We start from the raw sequence: 16,484 nt of genomic DNA, 5'->3' as shown, positions 1-16,484 counted from the left end.
GTAAACCTTTAAAATAATATTTTCAAATGTCTGTATTCTATATAAGTTCTATTTCTATTAAGTTCTCAGTTCTACTTGTCTCAAAATGCCCTGTAGAAAAACAACAAGGACTCAGTTCTGGTTTCAACTGATCCAAAATATCAATCAGTTAAACATTTACAGCAACTTAAACATAATAAAAACAAAGGTGACTCGACTCATTTTGGCAGAATGTTAGATGCTCCACTTGAACCTGAATCCACATCTCAGCTCACACATTTGTCCTCATTCTTACTGTGGACAACATGAAATTCATATTTTATTCCTTAAAATTATGTTTATTGGTGTTTAAATGTGTATCAAAAAAAATCATGGTATTCAGTTCAGTGGCAGCAGCTTCAGAGAAACATGGATTCACACATTCTGACAGGGACATGAAAGTTACAGATCAGATCCAGGATGAATCGGAATTGGAAAGTCTCCTTCTTTGAGCGTGAGTGGTTTTCTGCAAATAGAAAGAGGTTGGTGCAACATGGCTGCTGCTTGAAAAACTATTTTAATCCACTCTTTTTTCAGGGAGGGCAAACACAGTCCAAGATCAAGTCAAAATCAAAACCAATAAATGGGACCAATAGAGACCAAAGTGAACACTGAAGCATAAGTCCATTTTAGATCATATAGACACATGGATTAATTTATTTTTCAAAATAAATCCATAACTGAAAGGCTTCAATTGAAACACTGTTTGTTTTTTATTCAGTTTGGTCTTAGGCTTGCTCTTATCTTGGGCCTTCAAAGTCTCGATTGTGGACTCTCTGTATACTCCGTTGTCGGTTTCGACTCTGTCTCGGGTCGGGTGGTCTAGAATGCGATGGCGGTATTTATAGTGTGGTCATCGACCCCATGATCCTTTTCCCCACAGGGATGTGCTGCCTTTCCCTCTTCAGCTACCGGAGGCCATCTCAAGAGCCGCAACACACAAACAGCTGGAGGCCATATCACACATGGGGCAGGGTAACCACAAAGTATCATTCTGACCCATCGTTTTATATATTTGGAAAAATGCCATCTCATTCCATCTGTATAGCTTCATTATCCTGCTCCAGTAGCAGCTGCTTGATTATATTGGTGTTGGCAAGAAAAAAGTCACGCCCTCTGTTGCCAGGCTTCTGGAGCTTACCAAGTGCCTCAGATGTCCAAAATGGGCCGCTGGATCCAGTTGCATCAACCAGTGGACAAGTTACCAAAGACCGGCGGGCAATGATCAGCCAGGGTCCCCAAGGGAAAGTGTGCTTCATAAATCCACTTTTCCTGCAGATGGAAGTTTGTAAGGTACAACAACTGACTGCCATAATCTGTTCTACCGTTTAATCTTTTTGCTTGTACAGCTGGAGTTAAGTTTCATCTTGAGGTGCTGCTATCATGTGCGGTGAAAGAATTAAATGTATCATTTCAATATCCTTTTATCCAGCTACACCACAAACATGTCATCCACCACAAGCTCATCTTCTGGCAAAGGTCTAGACTTTTGTGCATCTATCAGAACACTGAAAATCCTCCTGCTCATGAGCCAAAAAATCTCAGCCTTTTTTCACTGCGAAATATTGAACTGACTTATTTCTCCCACAGCAGCCACAACTCCAGAATCACAGTGCCTCGAATAAACGTAACCGCTTCAAGCGCAGCATGCGGCTCCGGCTCTCAGAGTCGTCTATGAATCTCTCCCTGGAAGGCGTTGGATCATACTCGCCTCCTCCATCAGTGGAGATGCCCGGCGAGTCGGAGCGGCTGCATAAATCAGCCACTAACTCACAGAGGAGGGTTCACGCTGGGGCAGGGGTCCTGAGGAGAACCCCTGCTGTATCGCCGGGTTCCGCGGAGGAGGAGGACGCCATGCCTGTGAAAGTAATGAATGATAGCATTCGCTGTTAACAAGTGTGTGACACCACATATAAATCTGGTGGATGCTTTGTCAATATTTCCAGTGGTGTTAAAATAATCTGGCAAACCTGCGTCCACTATAAAATGGACAGTTGGATTAGGTATCAGTTTATGAATTTTGTCACATGTTCAATCATCATTTTCTTTAAATGAGACCTTTTTTTCTTCTGTTCAAACCAAGGTGGAGAATCCTCCAAAGCTTCAGCTGTCAGGCCCTGCTAGAGATCCGGCCGTGGAAGTGTCCGCTCTGGCTCTGGAGCGCAGGCCGGCTCCCTCCTTGGCCGAGCTGGACAGCAGCAGCTCCTTCAGCAGCATGGACGAGGAAAACGACTCAGATCCTGAGTCGGAAAGCGCGGCTGAAACTCACGTCCAGTCTCATGGTCGCCCCCCGCTGATCCGCTCCCGAGGTCGTGGGGGTCTGCACCGCATGAGTGAGGCTTTCGTGTGTTTCTTCGCTCCGGACAAGCGGCTGACGCGACTGGTGGAGGAACTGTCCAGAGACAGACGATCGCTCTTTGGCGGCATGATCCAGGACTTCCTGTTGGAGCAGAGAGGGGGGCTCAAGTCACTCATGTCGTCCTCTGCCATATCTCGTGTGACCTCTGTTCAGCTGCTGCAGGGTCTGCGGCTCTTTCTGTCACAAGCTAAGTGCTGCCTGCTGGACAGTGGAGAACTGGAGCCTCCCATTGAAACCTTGGTTCCTGAAAGTGAAAAAGGTAATGTCCTGCCATCAACTTGATGTGTCAAAGTTGTTGACTTGGGAGGACTTCACATCCTTTCCAATTCGAGGTCACCCTATCAGGGTCACTTAGAATTAGGTCACGATGAGCTACATCAGATTGGAAATGTATCAATCAAGAAGTAGTCCACTATGAATCCGCTTTTATTCCAAAACATGTTATTGAGATGCACTTTTTCCTCCACCACAAGATGATAAAGCTAGATAGACCATCGCGTCCAATAACCGTCATGGTTTAACGTGCAAATGTCATTTTAATGATTTTGCAGAGGTAAGCCTCCCTCTGCTGCCCCCTACAGGAGCCTCCGATTATTAGTGTGCAGAGGGCAAAATGAGAGATGAGTTACTTGAGGACTTAAACCTTTCATGTTTGATGACTGTCACTGTTTGAAAAAAAGTTCTGTCAACAAAATTTTGGATAGTTTGAATAGTTCAAGATCTTTCCTCTGCGATGCAGACGGCACACAGATTTGTGTTTCTGATCTTATGATGTCCATTCAGCTGAATGGCCTGGATTTCCTTCCGCAGAACTGGACAAAAAAGAAATATTAGTCTTTCCCTCACCAAACTCTCTTAGCACCCCAGGCCGCAGCCTTCTTCAAAAACATGAAATCTTGGCATCCTATTTGACTCTTCACTTTCATTTGATCCCCAGCCACATTTAGAAAATGGTCCAGTCCTGTTTGCTTCAGTTAAAAATGTTTTTTTTAAATGAAGCCCATGCTCTCCACTGCACACTGAGAAAACCTTATTCATTCGTTGATATTCTCCCGTCTGGACTACTGAACTCTCTCCGCACTCCGACATCTACTGTACAAGAAATCTGTATGAGGCCCCTAGCTGGTTCAGAACTCAGCAGCAACTGGCTCAAACAGACAGCGGCACATCACTCCAGTGGCTCCCTGTCCACTTCAGAATCAAGATTCTACTGCTAACTTCTAGTGCTCGTCTTGGACCGACCCCGTAGTAGACTATAGACATCTTATGAACCAGCCAGGACCGTGGCTGGGTCCTTGCCAGTTGTCACAAAGTCAGGACTTAAATCTAGGGGCCACAGAGTCAGTGCTCCTCAACTCTGGAACATCCTGTCAGAGGACATTCCAATTGCAACATGTACACCTTCACCTTCTTCCGCCGCTTATCCGGGGTCGGGTCGCAGAGGTAGCATTCGGAGCAAGGAAGCCCAAACTTCCCGGTCCGCACAAACCTCCTCCAGCTCTTCCTGGGCAACACTGTTAAAAACGTGTTTTTATAGACCGGTCCTCGTCTTCTTTTCCTGCGAAATTCTGCTTCTGCTGAGGGAAATCTAACTTGTGAGATTAAAGTCACAATATTGAGACTTTAAGCTAAAAAAAAATGCTGAAGTGAAAATTCTGACTGCGAAGTAAGTGAGGATTCTTACTTTAATCTCAGAATTCTTACTTTAAAGTCCATTTTTTTTCTTCACTGGCCCTAATCCAACCACATTCATATGTTCTATGATAATACAGCTTGTTCCAAATTCTGCTCTGTCTATGAAGCGCTTAGTGAACAGCATTCTGAAATGAGTTGAAAAAAGTAAAGCTTTTATTATTATTATTATTATTATTATTATTATTATTATTATTATTATTATTATTATTATCATTAATTTCATAACATCACATTACCATTTCACTGAGTGGAACGTATTTTAATGAAGCTAAAACAGATGACTGAATAAGAAGTCTGACATGCACTTCAGTCTGGTCCTCCGTGGAGTTCATGAGCTTCATGCATTTATTAAAGAAACAGAAACTATCTTTCTGAATGCTTTCTTTTCCTGACCAGACATAATGGTATTATTTAGACATCAAAATGAACCAACTATATCCACATTCAACTCACCTACATGAATTTACATTGAACATGTGTGCCCAACAGTGGAGAAAGAGAAGGAGAAAGTGTTTTTCTGCTAGAAAATATGGATTGAAGAGTCTTCTCTGATTAATGGTGAGTTGCCGCAGCTACAGTAGAAAACACAGTCTACACAAAGAAGTCTCTGTGGAGTGGTGGTGAGGAGGGGCGCAGGTCCTCATTCACGACTGCTCATTTGGTGTGTGTGTGTGCGCGTTGTTTGGGAAACAGCATTAGAAAAGTCCTCTGTATTGCATTCATCCATCACCTCCAGCACGTGATTCTTTTTATGATGGTGAAGCCTCCTCTTGCTGCTGTGGTGGAAAGGCTGCAGTTAGATCTTTTGACACGGCGCTGCGTAGGTTTCTGTCTTTTTTGTTCTCTTTTGTGTTGCGTTCAGGTGTTTGTGCGTTTAAATGTGCGATGATGGATGGTTACCTGGCAGTGCCGAGGCGTCAGTGGAGAGAGAGCAAGTCTACCGTCCTTCCTCCCTTCCTTCCTTCCTGCGCTGTGATTTATCTTGCATTGCGTTGGTGGGAGGCATTTGCATTTTTTTCCCTCTCCCTCTCGTTTATCATAAAAAGATATCACAGTCCCACGCTCACTTGAAGAGCGGCACGATTCAGAGAAAAAGCATGGAGGGAGGGATAGAAATAGGCAGTTTACTTTGGAAACGTAATCAGGTACATATCTACGAGGGAGAGCGATGAAGCCAGCCTCGCTCATATTGCATGTAATCCGCTGCTGTTCCTCATCTGGGGATGCTGGGACGGAACAAGGTGGATGCTCGGGGAAGGTGTGAAGGATTAATCACTGGAGGGAAACGCTACATTAGGATAGATGGCTGAATTGTATGGCAGGGAAACGTGAATAATGGAGAGCAGTGAGAGGAGGATATTGACGAAGAGTTGAAAACAGCCCATCAGAGGATTGTTACCCACTTAGTCAGGGCTGCCCACAGCCTGCTGCTGGAGAATCACCCAGTGTGTGCTTCCACGTGTGGGAGCACGCATGTGGCCTGCACATGAGCTCCACACTTGCTGTAAGAATATCAGCCTCACAGGATCATCATCTATCAAGCTGTGGGGAAATATGCATGGAATAAAGCTGATTTCAAAGGCTGGTCTTAAGATCGATGTTTTGTCACTCCTACTTGCCCTCTGGACACTTGCAGCTAGATTCCGTACAGCAGGGGTGAACAAACCGCTCCTCCAAGGGCCACAGTGGGTGCAGTTTTTTTGTTCCAACCAATGAAGCTCACACACTTTATCCAATGAGGTGTCGACTGAAACAAGCAACGCAAGACTAACCATCAACTATTAAGACACCTGATTGGTTGGAACAAGAACCTGCACCCACTGCGGCCCTTTGTGGACCGCTTTGCTCACCCTCAGTATGTGTGTCTGTGGCCAAAAGTTCAAATCAAATTTGTATTTCTGACTTTTGGGTTGGAAAAGCATGATGTCAAAAAGTGTCACCTAAAGAAAATGTATGCCTCCTTCCTTCCTTTACAGACCTTGCGCTGGAGCGGGCCATGTTCTCGTGTGTCCTCAGGCCCCTCAGATCCCCCTTAGAAAAAACTCTAGTGGCACTACACAGCCAGGACGGCTCCACGCAGCAGCTTTCCCAGAACATGATCCGACTGAAAGGAGACGCGGCCATGGAGCGACTCGGCGTGCGGACGGGAGTCCCAGACATCCGTGAGATCGAGAGGGTGAAGCAGAAACTGTCTTTGATGCAGCGAACACACTCGCCGATTGACAAAATTCTTCTGCTGCTGCAAGTCTGCAAATGTGTCCACAAGGCGATGGGCTCCTTGAAAGGTAAACCTGGATTCCAGTTTACCATCATTATCGTGGCATGCTTATATTCCAGCTGCCTGGTCATATGCATTGAAATATGGGAATAAAAATGAGGTAAATGTCCACCTCATCAACTCTTCAATTTGCTGCTCTACTGCTCAACCATGGCTCCACTTCTACACCCTCCTCGGCATTAAATTGGCTACGGATTATCTAAGTATGTTTGCCATGCATCCTGCTTACAGAATATACCATCCTGCCCACACACAATTCTAATGCTCTGGTTGTAACCTTAAATAAGCAGAGCTTCATTCATACCAACAGAGACCACTGCAACTCTACTACCAGCTGGTTGGAATCTAAGTCGTAAACCCAAAATGAAGACAATTTCTCAGCATACTTCTTGATTCAGATTTTGTTTACTGAATAAACTCAGCGTAAAATGCTGAATGCATAAAATAATTGGCATAATGACCAAGTTACTATCCTTGTATTTCACCTTTCTGTGGGATGCACATTTCAAGATTGATACTTCTATAATATTTGCACAGGCAGAGTCATTGATAGACTGTGTCCATGAGCTGTCTTGTATTTGCAAAGCAGATGCCACAAATTCATTCTAAAGCCTGATCTAACTGACTGTGAAATTGTTCAGTTTTTATACATTCAGGTGTCCAATGTTGACATCTTTGTGAACAGGCCAGGAGGTGAGCTGGGACGACTTCCTGCCAGCCTTGTCCTACGTGATCGTGCAGTGTAACAGACCTCAGCTCCTGCTTGAGGTGGAGTACATGATGGAGCTGTTGGAACCAACATGGCTTGGCGGAGAAGGTAGGCATGATCTTACTTAGATGTTGGCGTCGTCCTTTGATTCGTCATCCTTTGATTCGTCGTCCTTTGTTGCCTGCCTCCCTTATATGTTTTGCCATTGGCAAAATTGATTTTTTTCTGTTTGAACAATTGTAAAAATATTTAAAATTATCATAACATATCACAGCGTTCCTGAAAAGGTTAGCCATTGTGGCTAAAAACGAAAGCCTTGCTAAACTCATAGCGAAAAATCACCATGGGATGAAGTTAACAGTGTTAACAGTGTGAAAACCAAACGTTTGTCTGTTGAAAACAACATATATATATATATATATATATATATATATATATATATATATATATATATATATATATATATATATATATATATATATATATATACATACACAGTTTAGACCCTCCTCTCATTCAAGGTGTTGTCTTAATTTCCATAACAATTTCTATTGTAGATTGTCAGTGAAGGCATCTAAACTATGAATGAACACATATGGAATTACGTAGTAAATGAAGTAGTGTATAATTACTCAGAACATGTTTTATATTTTCCAATCCTTCCTAACAGCCACCTTTGCTTTGATTACTACTTTGCTCACTCTTGGCTTTCTCGCGATGAGCTTCATGATGTAGTCACCTGATGAGGTTTTCCAACAGGTGACTACATTGCGACGCTTATGATGAAGGGCAGGGGTTTGCAGCGCTGGCAACAAAGCAAAAGATGGCTACGTTGAGTCATTTAATACGTGCAACATATTTAGAGTTATTCAAAGAACATGTTTTCCTCTGCTACATAAATCCCTATATCCTGTTTCATCTATATGAAAGATAACATTGTCTTTCAGGGGGCTACTACCTGACCAGTGTTTTTGCCAGCCTGCGTCTGATCCAGAGTTTTGACTGGGGGCAGCCCATCTCAGGCTGCATGACACCTGAGGCCCAGGAGGCTTTGGAGCAGTGGAGCTCCCGGCGGAGCAGAGAAGCCCAGAGACAAAAACAAAACCAGCACAACCAGGTCTGCGCAGAAGGTTCAGTGCTCCATCACCGTAACACTGATAGTGCTTGATTTTAATCTCCTTAACAGCATTCAGTCAAAGCCTGGTGTGAGTGAAGTCATGATTGATTGTTATTATACAAGGATTCCATTCAAAGAAGATCCTCTTTGCTGCTGTGTAAAAGCCCCATGTGGGTCACACACTCATGTTGCTCTTTTAGTGCACCAGAAGTCAGATCGTTCACCAGATCTTTTCAATGGTTGTGTGAAGTCGCTTTGTGCTATGGCCTTGACAGTGGAAACATATTTGCAGTAATGTAGAGAAGAGAGATTTTTCTTTCTCTATTGTGTTTAGAGATCCAAGAGTTATGTTCAACCAGATGCATTCAGTGATGATTGTTTTTTGCCCTAAATTGAGCTTGTATTTTTGCAGATGTGTTATTAAAAGGCCTTGGCCCCTGGGGTGTTACAGATAAGCAACAAATGCTAACAAATAAGAGGAGTATAATATCTAAAGCCTGTTTATTCTCCCCTGACAGGTCTCCACATACCTCCAGATTTATTCTTGTCAGTATAATGTCATCAAATAGTTCTCTCCAGTAACTGGTCAGAATCGATCAACATTGTTTCACTTTCACACATCATTTCTAGTCTCCCGAGCACATAAGGAATGTCCTATTCCTGATGGGAGCTCCAACAAACCTAACTGACTTACAACTGACTGAAATCCGTGCGACAGATGAGATGGCTATCAAGTGACCCATATCTGGTGCAGCATCTCCCCATTTTGTCTGTCGTAAAGCAGTGGCTGTTTTGTAAAAGCGATTTAGCCAAACTGTCAGGACTCACCTGGATTTCCCTGAACACATTTGAGGGATTAGTTTTTATGCTTTTTTTTTTTTGAGAGCTAATCCTCAGATCTGGGCCATGCCTCAATTCAGACACACTCACTTTCACCCCCTGTCATCACCTCTCCTGGCCTCGGTTTGGAAAACAGGTCCAGATGCCACAGAGGAGAGAAAATAAAAGGCATTGTCATGCACAACGTTTTAGACTGGTCACGTGGTGCCTCCCCTGGCTTCAAATAGCCGATCTAACTCACCCGGCAGCCAGAATTTCCTCTGACACAGGCGAGGATCAGTGAGCCAAGTGCTATGAAGAAGTGGGCGGTCAGATAACATGAAATTTATTGAGCTGCATCTACCCATCGAAGGAGGCAAACACAATATGCACACGGACAGCGAGGATCTCAGTGACTCTGTGAGTTTTGTTGATGACCTGTTGATTTGAATTGACGCTGGCTGTTTCTCCAAAAGAGCGCATTTGGCTTTTTGCTGAACTTTAGCTTTATTGCGAGTGTGCATGTGTTTGTGGTGGGGGAGGGTGCGTAGGTGTGTTGAGGGGTAGTTGCATGGTTAAAGAGTGTGCTTAGTCGTCTCTCCGGCTCTCTCTTTTTTAATGAGTTTCCATTAGTGTGACCGTCTTTATTCAATGGCTTTCACTTCTTCTACTGCTCAGCTGAAGATGTTTTCTTGTTTTTCTGGTGGTCGACTGTACATTCAACCACTTAAAAGGATTTCAGGTGACATGTTTTGTGTTCCTGGAAAGTTACTATTTAAATCCAAGTTGCAGTGTAGCAAGGCTGACAGGATCATTTGGCTCCTGGTGTTGATTGTGTTTGTCTGTGTGGGTGTGTTTGTGTGTGGGAAGGCTTTGTTTTAATAGTTGAGGCTCTCTATAGGTTTATATCTATGATATAATTTTCATCTGTTGTGTTCATTACAGCGCCATCTCTCTTGCTCACTTTCTCCTCCCCCTCATTTGCCCTGCTTCCATAAGCCTCTTGACCCTGGTGGATGCTGCCAGTGTTTTGCTCTCCTCATCCACCTCTTCTCTCGCCCCGCAGAGGTGCGTTCGGATACTCTTCCAGGACGGGGAGCGCAGCGCCGTGCGAACATTGCAGTGGAGAGCCGGGCAGAGTAGCCAGGCACTGGCCCAGCTGTGTGCCACCACTTTTGGAGTGTCCGACCCCCAGCTATACACCCTGTACTGGCGCAGTGGAGGCGAGATGAGGGTGCTGCCGCCTCAGGCACAACCTCAGGACCTAGCCGGTCACAGTGAGGGAGGGCCCTCGCTCTCCTATCTGAGGACCGACCACGACTTCAGCAAGATGCGACGGCTCACCAGAGGTGGTGCCGTGGACCTGAGTGAGTCGGTTTGTGAGGAGTGAGTGGGAGGAACAGAAGAATGGAGGGAGGACGAGATGGCCCTCACTTTCTCTCTTTTCCTCTCTTTAATTCTGACTCTCTCCCGCTGTATTGTGTCTCATCATGGGTCAGGACTCGTGACACCCCTTGGGCAGACCACTCTCCCTAAGATGGAGCCACATCCAAAGCAGAGGCAGGACCTGCACAGAGACTCGGGCCTACAGTCGTACGATGTACCGCTAGTGTAGAGTGCTATTTGTGACATGGAAATGTGTAATAAATGGATTTGGTTGTGAATTTGAACCTCCGGCAGGAAGGAGCTAAAACAAGAGGAGGCTAAAATCTGAAGAGCCAGTAAACTACTGTTGCCTGGAAACAAAATCACCTTGCGTGCGCACATGAGAAGGCAAACTGTCCATTCTGGTGATGTAACACTTTCACGGTATAACTCTGGGCTGCAGAAGCAAAAGTGATTTTTGATTCACTTTTATGTGTTGAGGTCTAAAATGTTTACAAACCTTCCTGTGACACATCCGTGTACGATTTGCAGGTAACGTGGGTCAGAACCTCCAAACCAAAGTGGGCTTTTGTATGCTGCAAATGGTGTTAACATGAAATGAAATCAGGTCAAGATTCCATATTTATTTTTAGAATCTCCCACAGAGATGGTTATTTATATATTTTTGGGCATAAACGCAGATACTCCTCCTTGCATGCGTATTATGTTGGGTGATTTTGGCAGGTGAGGCGAGTAGGAGGGAAGTGATAGATCAGCGCTCTGTTTTTAAACCGTGTGAGAAAAATTAAACGACATTGAAGGCAGCGCGGACCTGCAACAGATTTATCCAATGACTTGTGAATGTATTCAAATATTTTTCTTCGTGTTTTCTCTTGGCTGTAATGTGGAATATCTGTGATCGAGAGGACAGTCGGACCAACACACCAAAACCTGGAGGTTCTCCCCTGCAGGTCTCACAATAAATTGACTGTTTCAACCAACAAAATGAGTAATAATACCTAATAGTGTTCTATTTTGGGACGGGGGAGGGAGGGCAGACATGAAATTTGAAGGTATATTTGGCCTGGCCAATGGGGTTTTTAATGTTTTTATGCATAACTGCATGCTTTTTCATTAAACGTGAAGGTTTTGCGAATGTGAGGTACATATGTGTGACGCATGTGTTCAATGTGTGTGCTTTCTCTCTTTTTTCTTTTTTCTTTTTTTTACATTTCTTTGTATCTCGTCAGGTAACTCGCAATAAAAATATTGCAATATGTATTGTCTTATTTGTGCGTTCGAATTTGTCCTACCGAAGTTGAACACCAGAGGACAGCAACTCGTAACTTCCGTGACGCCAGTGACTCCAGACTTACTTTCCCCTCGTTTCTCTTTAAATTGGGAACTGAACTCAACTGGCACCGAAAAGGCAACAACAGTATAAACCATAGTTAGAGAGTCGTGCTGGTGAGCTTCCAACGAATGAGGAGGGTGACAGCAGAGGCCTGCGCGAATGATGCTGGCCTCACGTAAGTAGAGTTGTGTTTATGACCTTTGAATAACGTCATATGTGTGTTGGATCGTGGCAGGTCTCACATCTCTGCTACTGTTTACTCACATTATATTGTTGACACAACACCCAAGTTATGATTGTTGCATTATTTTTCGACCCGCAGCAAGGGAATTACTATTTTTTAAGATAGGCTTTATTTATCATTAATACAAATATTGGCTCTTTTATATGAGATTGTCACTCAAATTTCGTCACTGAAATGTCACTAGCGTAACAGATTAACGTTTGCCTCACTGACCGACACAACTGACTTAACTGAACCCGACTGGGACTGAAGGCATCAATGAGTGACGTTGCACTTTTGAATCCACTATTTAAAACACAGAGAGGTAAGTTGGAAGAAAAAAAAATATGAATCATTTTGGGCACATTCTCCCCATACTGTGAAATGATTGAATTTTATCTGATTCCACCGCCCAGTTTCTGTAGCACCCCAAGGCCCTTCTCCTCATACTCCGCCTTGGTCAACCAGAAGGATTCCTTGTCCTTCATGATGTTGGCCAGCACAGCTCCACCCAAAAACACCATGTGTTTACGTCGTGGGGGGTCTTCAATTCGAATCTTGAATTTCTAGATGTAGAACAAAGGAGTGTATTGTTTAAATCACCTTATATTCTAGTCATCTTATTATTCTCCTATGGCGTATGCTGCAGTGGTCAGTACCCATGTGATGTCTTTAAAAAAGAAAGGGGAGTTTCTGGTACAATCAAACAACTCTAGTGCAGATACAAGGGTGTCGGGACACATTTACTGCCACTTTACCTAGTCACAATGTAGGTGCTCTGAGTTGAAATAAGATAAAGGAACAGCTTCCATGGGTTCAAGGAAGCATAATGCAAGCTGGAGTAATGAGCAATAGTGAATACATTTCTTGTTTTATCTCACGTCACGTCCATTTTTTTTTCTAATCCCCACTCCAACTGACCACTGCAGCTAAAGAGCACTCCAAGAGAATATCAAGAACATGTTCGTGTGAGTAAAATGGGCTTCTTACTGATAGTTTTTCAGTGTCTCCATCCAGCACCCTCTCCAGGTAGAGCTGCTTGATCTCCCTCTCCAGTCGGGATGGAAGTCCTGGATACATGGTGGACCCTCCCGACAAAACAATATGCTTATAGAAGTCTGCCCTGTAGTGAGAATTTTCAAAAATTCAGTAAACCACCATGTGCAAGTTAAAGTTTTGGTTACTCTCTGAAGGAACAAGATTGAGACCTGAGGTCAATGTCGGCAGCTTGGATGGTGTTAAACAGAAGCTCAGCCACGCCTGCTCCCTCCACGTTGATGAGGTGAGGCTGGAAAAGAGCCTCAGGGGCCCCAAATCTTTCACCACCCACCCTCACCTGCTGGCCGTCAGGGAGCTGAAACAGTAGCATGAATTTCAGGTACAGCTTTAGCTAACTTGCTTTAATCCATGCATATTTTGTCCAACCCCCATATATATATATATATATATATATATATATATATATATATATATATATATATATATATATATATATATATATATATATATATATATATATATATATATATATATATATATATATATATATATATATATATATATATATATATATATATATATATATATATATATATATATATATATATATATATATATATGTGTGTGTGTGTGTGTGTGTGTGTGTGTGTGTGTAGATGGTCCCTTTTTATGGGGACATCAATGAAATAAACAGAACCAAGGACATCAGAAATGGAAAGAATTTGATCAGTCTAGTGGAGGGCTTTCAAACTTGATTGTTGAGGAGGACAGTGGAGGATTTTTGTCACTCCGTCTTGGTCGTTTGTAACATCTGTATATTTACATCAAAAGACAGATGTTTGTGATTCCATCTGACTGTCAATTCTGAGCTAACAGGGAGTTGCCTATGGGGCCACTAACTTGGGAATCCAGTGGCGAGCCACGGAACTGCATCCTGTAGGCTGCAAATTTCGCACAAACTTGAAGGTGCTGATCTAGTGTTTTTGCCAGCATGTTGAGGAGCTCACATGTCCATGTCATACAGTACCTGGAGCACGGCAACTGGTGCAGTTGGACAGATAAAAGAGACTGGAACAATACTGAGAAGGAGCCCAGGAAAATGGGTTTGTAAATCCAGAGAGATGAGCTTGAGTAAATATTATTATGCAGATCACGTCACCTAAGGGAAGCTTCTTCTGTGAACAACTTGTTCTGCAACTCGGCAGCATTTATCAGTTTATTTTTTAAAGTACTGCTAACCGTGTATGACTCCACAAGGTATGTAGTCTCTGTTGCGAGACGTTGCTCCTGCTCAATGTTGTATCCCACGTAGCAAACTTTCTCCTTCAGCATTCGAACGGTCTCAAAATCAGCCGTGTGGTTGAAGGCGTAACCTCGCAGCAGCAGGAGCTGGGGGTCAATGGATGGAAATCATGAAAACAACTGCACTTCTTTCTGACCAACAAAACAGTCACACAGAAAGTGTCCTCTCACCTTGATCAAGTAACGTGTAATGTCGCGCCCAGCAATGTCCAACCTCCGCGTGAGGTGGGGTAAAGAGTACCCCTCGTAAACAGGACAGATGTGGGTGACACCATCCCCGGAGTCTATCACCACACCTGTGAGCAACCCTGGAAAAAAAGGAATTTTACATTTTAACCAAAATAAAGTGATGATGTCATGGGTACAAGTGACGATGAGTTCCAACATGTAACATGTAACGCAAAATATACTGAGCCCTGTCACCATAATAACAGTACTTAATAGTATGTGCAATACACCGATTTCTTGATGTTCATGAGAATTCTCTCACCTTGGGCATATAGTGTCAGCACAGCCTGAATTGCAACATAGATTCCATGAAACTGGTATTTCTCAAACATGATCTCTGCCATTTTCTCTCTGTTTTTGGTGGGGTTCATGGGTGGTTCTGTCAGCAGAACCTTCGAAGCAAAAGGACACAGATATTGAACAAACATGTCCATCGGTGGCAGTGTGCCAAACATGTTTGTCACCTTGCACTCTGATGTATTGAGGTTGAGGCGATCAGGACCAAAGGTGTAGTCCCAAAGGTGGAGCATGTCATCCCAGCAGCGCACCATGCCATTCTCCATGGGGTAAGTCACTTCCAGGAGGGAGCGACATTCACTGGCCTCATCCCCGACCATCAAATCCTGTATATACGGGAAAAAGAAGGTGAGGACATTTATTAACATTGCTTCATCAAATCACAGTGATTTTTAGACGCAGTGCTTGGAAGCCAGGGGGTGTATATTCATCCCTCAATGGCATCACTCCACAACCAGATAGTGCCAAAATATAAACCACAGCCTCAGACAGACTGGACACACATTAGCCGAAGTATATAAAACTGGAGAAAAAGTCACCTTAATCTCAATGTTTCCCACTTTGGTGGTGGATCTGATGATGGGGCGCCCCACCATGGCAGGGAAGATATAGTCAGGGAAGTTGGATCCAGCAAAGCCACACTTGACAAACTGCAAGATAGAAATTGGACTGTCATGTTAAACATGAGATCTACCTCACACAAAAATGCAGTGGTGACTAGGTTGGTTGCAGCAAAAAATCCATTCTCAGACACCAACAATGATGAGCTTATGATGTGAAGCAGAATAACTGTTAACATGGCAGACTCAGGGTCACAAGGGGAACAAAATCAGAATCAATACAAGCAGCAGTAATATTTATTCAGTGTTCTGACCTGTCTGTTTAATCTGGAATGCAAGTGTGGTTTGATAAAAGAGCGGTTGTTCAATACACCACAGGCCTAAAGCAGCTCAAATGACAAGATGAGACCAAAAAGCCTATAAAAACTTTTTGGTCTCATCTTGTCATTTTGGTCTCATCTTGTTTGCTGTCGCGTTCCTCGTCCTGAATACAGTGGGTTGCAGTGCCTGTACTTGTCTCGGTAGCCATAGACACATTCCTTAGCCTAAAGGGAAGTAATGCATTCCTGTCTGAAACTACGGGGTCTGGACTCCCGGCTGCAAAATAAAACAGCATTAGTTGGTCTCAAAGACTTTTGCAGAAACTTTACAGGAACTGAAAAGCAGCGACCGAGCTGCGACTAAGCTTGCACACCACAGAGGTCTCTTCCTGTTTTTAACCCACTCTGTGTTCTTGTCAATGTGTCACAACCATGTAAGGCTGTGTGCTCTTACAGGCGGAGGGTGACATGTTCTGACAGGCTGCTGTTTGCACAAGGACCTTCCTCTTTTGCAGCTGTCGATGCAAAGCCACAAAATCATCATTTTATCAAACGCTACAGAGTAGAGAAACACAACTCAAATACTTTCACATGCATTCCTATGATTCCTTAACATGAGAACAATATGCCATTTACACTAGACACTAGATTTCCCAATATTCTTCCTGGCACAAATGAGTATTGAACTCACCCCTGTTCCATTGTCGCACACCACCACTTTCCTACCCTGGCTGTCCATGATGGCACTGCTGATAGATCAATAGTCCCGCAAACTAATTGCCTTCTTTAGGGTTGCACATGAATGCAACTGACAGGTAAGCGTTGATATTTTGCTACTCCC

General features: G+C 43.6%; 2 protein-coding genes across 3 annotated transcripts in view; one reads left to right on the top strand and one right to left on the bottom strand.

The window, feature by feature from the left end:
* Nucleotides 1–11,639, top strand: part of rin1b (Ras and Rab interactor 1b) — a 23,828-nt gene extending 12,189 nt beyond the window's left edge. For both annotated transcript variants that reach the window (XM_053858319.1, XM_053858320.1), the window contains 8 exons: nt 902–993; nt 1,145–1,311; nt 1,609–1,884; nt 2,102–2,636; nt 6,049–6,357; nt 7,036–7,167; nt 8,007–8,176; nt 10,062–11,639. In XM_053858319.1, coding sequence (XP_053714294.1) covers nt 902–993; nt 1,145–1,311; nt 1,609–1,884; nt 2,102–2,636; nt 6,049–6,357; nt 7,036–7,167; nt 8,007–8,176; nt 10,062–10,385 — 2,005 coding nt within the window. In that variant the 3' untranslated portion in view covers nt 10,386–11,639. The remainder of the gene's footprint in view (nt 1–901; nt 994–1,144; nt 1,312–1,608; nt 1,885–2,101; nt 2,637–6,048; nt 6,358–7,035; nt 7,168–8,006; nt 8,177–10,061) is intronic.
* On the bottom strand, nt 11,161–16,484 carry zgc:101810 (uncharacterized protein LOC493612 homolog). Its single transcript, XM_053858321.1, has 9 exons — nt 16,335–16,484; nt 15,303–15,413; nt 14,931–15,089; nt 14,729–14,858; nt 14,410–14,546; nt 14,176–14,325; nt 13,146–13,291; nt 12,928–13,060; nt 11,161–12,503 (listed from the first exon to the last, which is right to left on the bottom strand). Exons 1-9 carry the CDS (start codon nt 16,380–16,382, stop codon nt 12,333–12,335), a joined length of 1,185 nt encoding a protein of 394 aa, XP_053714296.1. The 5' UTR covers nt 16,383–16,484; the 3' UTR covers nt 11,161–12,332.

Source organism: Synchiropus splendidus, chromosome 3, assembly GCF_027744825.2.
Source record: "Synchiropus splendidus isolate RoL2022-P1 chromosome 3, RoL_Sspl_1.0, whole genome shotgun sequence".
Classification (NCBI taxonomy): domain Eukaryota; kingdom Metazoa; phylum Chordata; class Actinopteri; order Syngnathiformes; family Callionymidae; genus Synchiropus; species Synchiropus splendidus.
The sequence above is the reverse complement of the archived record's forward strand: the minus strand, read 5'-3'. Positions and strand labels throughout refer to the sequence as shown.

Excerpts from the sequence above, each read along its gene's own strand:
- zgc:101810 (XM_053858321.1), bottom strand. The coding sequence starts at position 16,382 with ATGGACAGCCAGGGTAGGAAAGTGGTGGTGTGCGACAATGGAACAGGG. Across the intron at positions 14,859-14,930 it reads TCAATACATCAGAGTGCAAG|GTTCTGCTGACAGAACCACC; the intron begins GTGACAAACATG and ends TTTGCTTCGAAG. Across the intron at positions 13,292-14,175 it reads ACCTTGTGGAGTCATACACG|CTCCCTGACGGCCAGCAGGT; the intron begins GTTAGCAGTACT and ends CTACTGTTTCAG.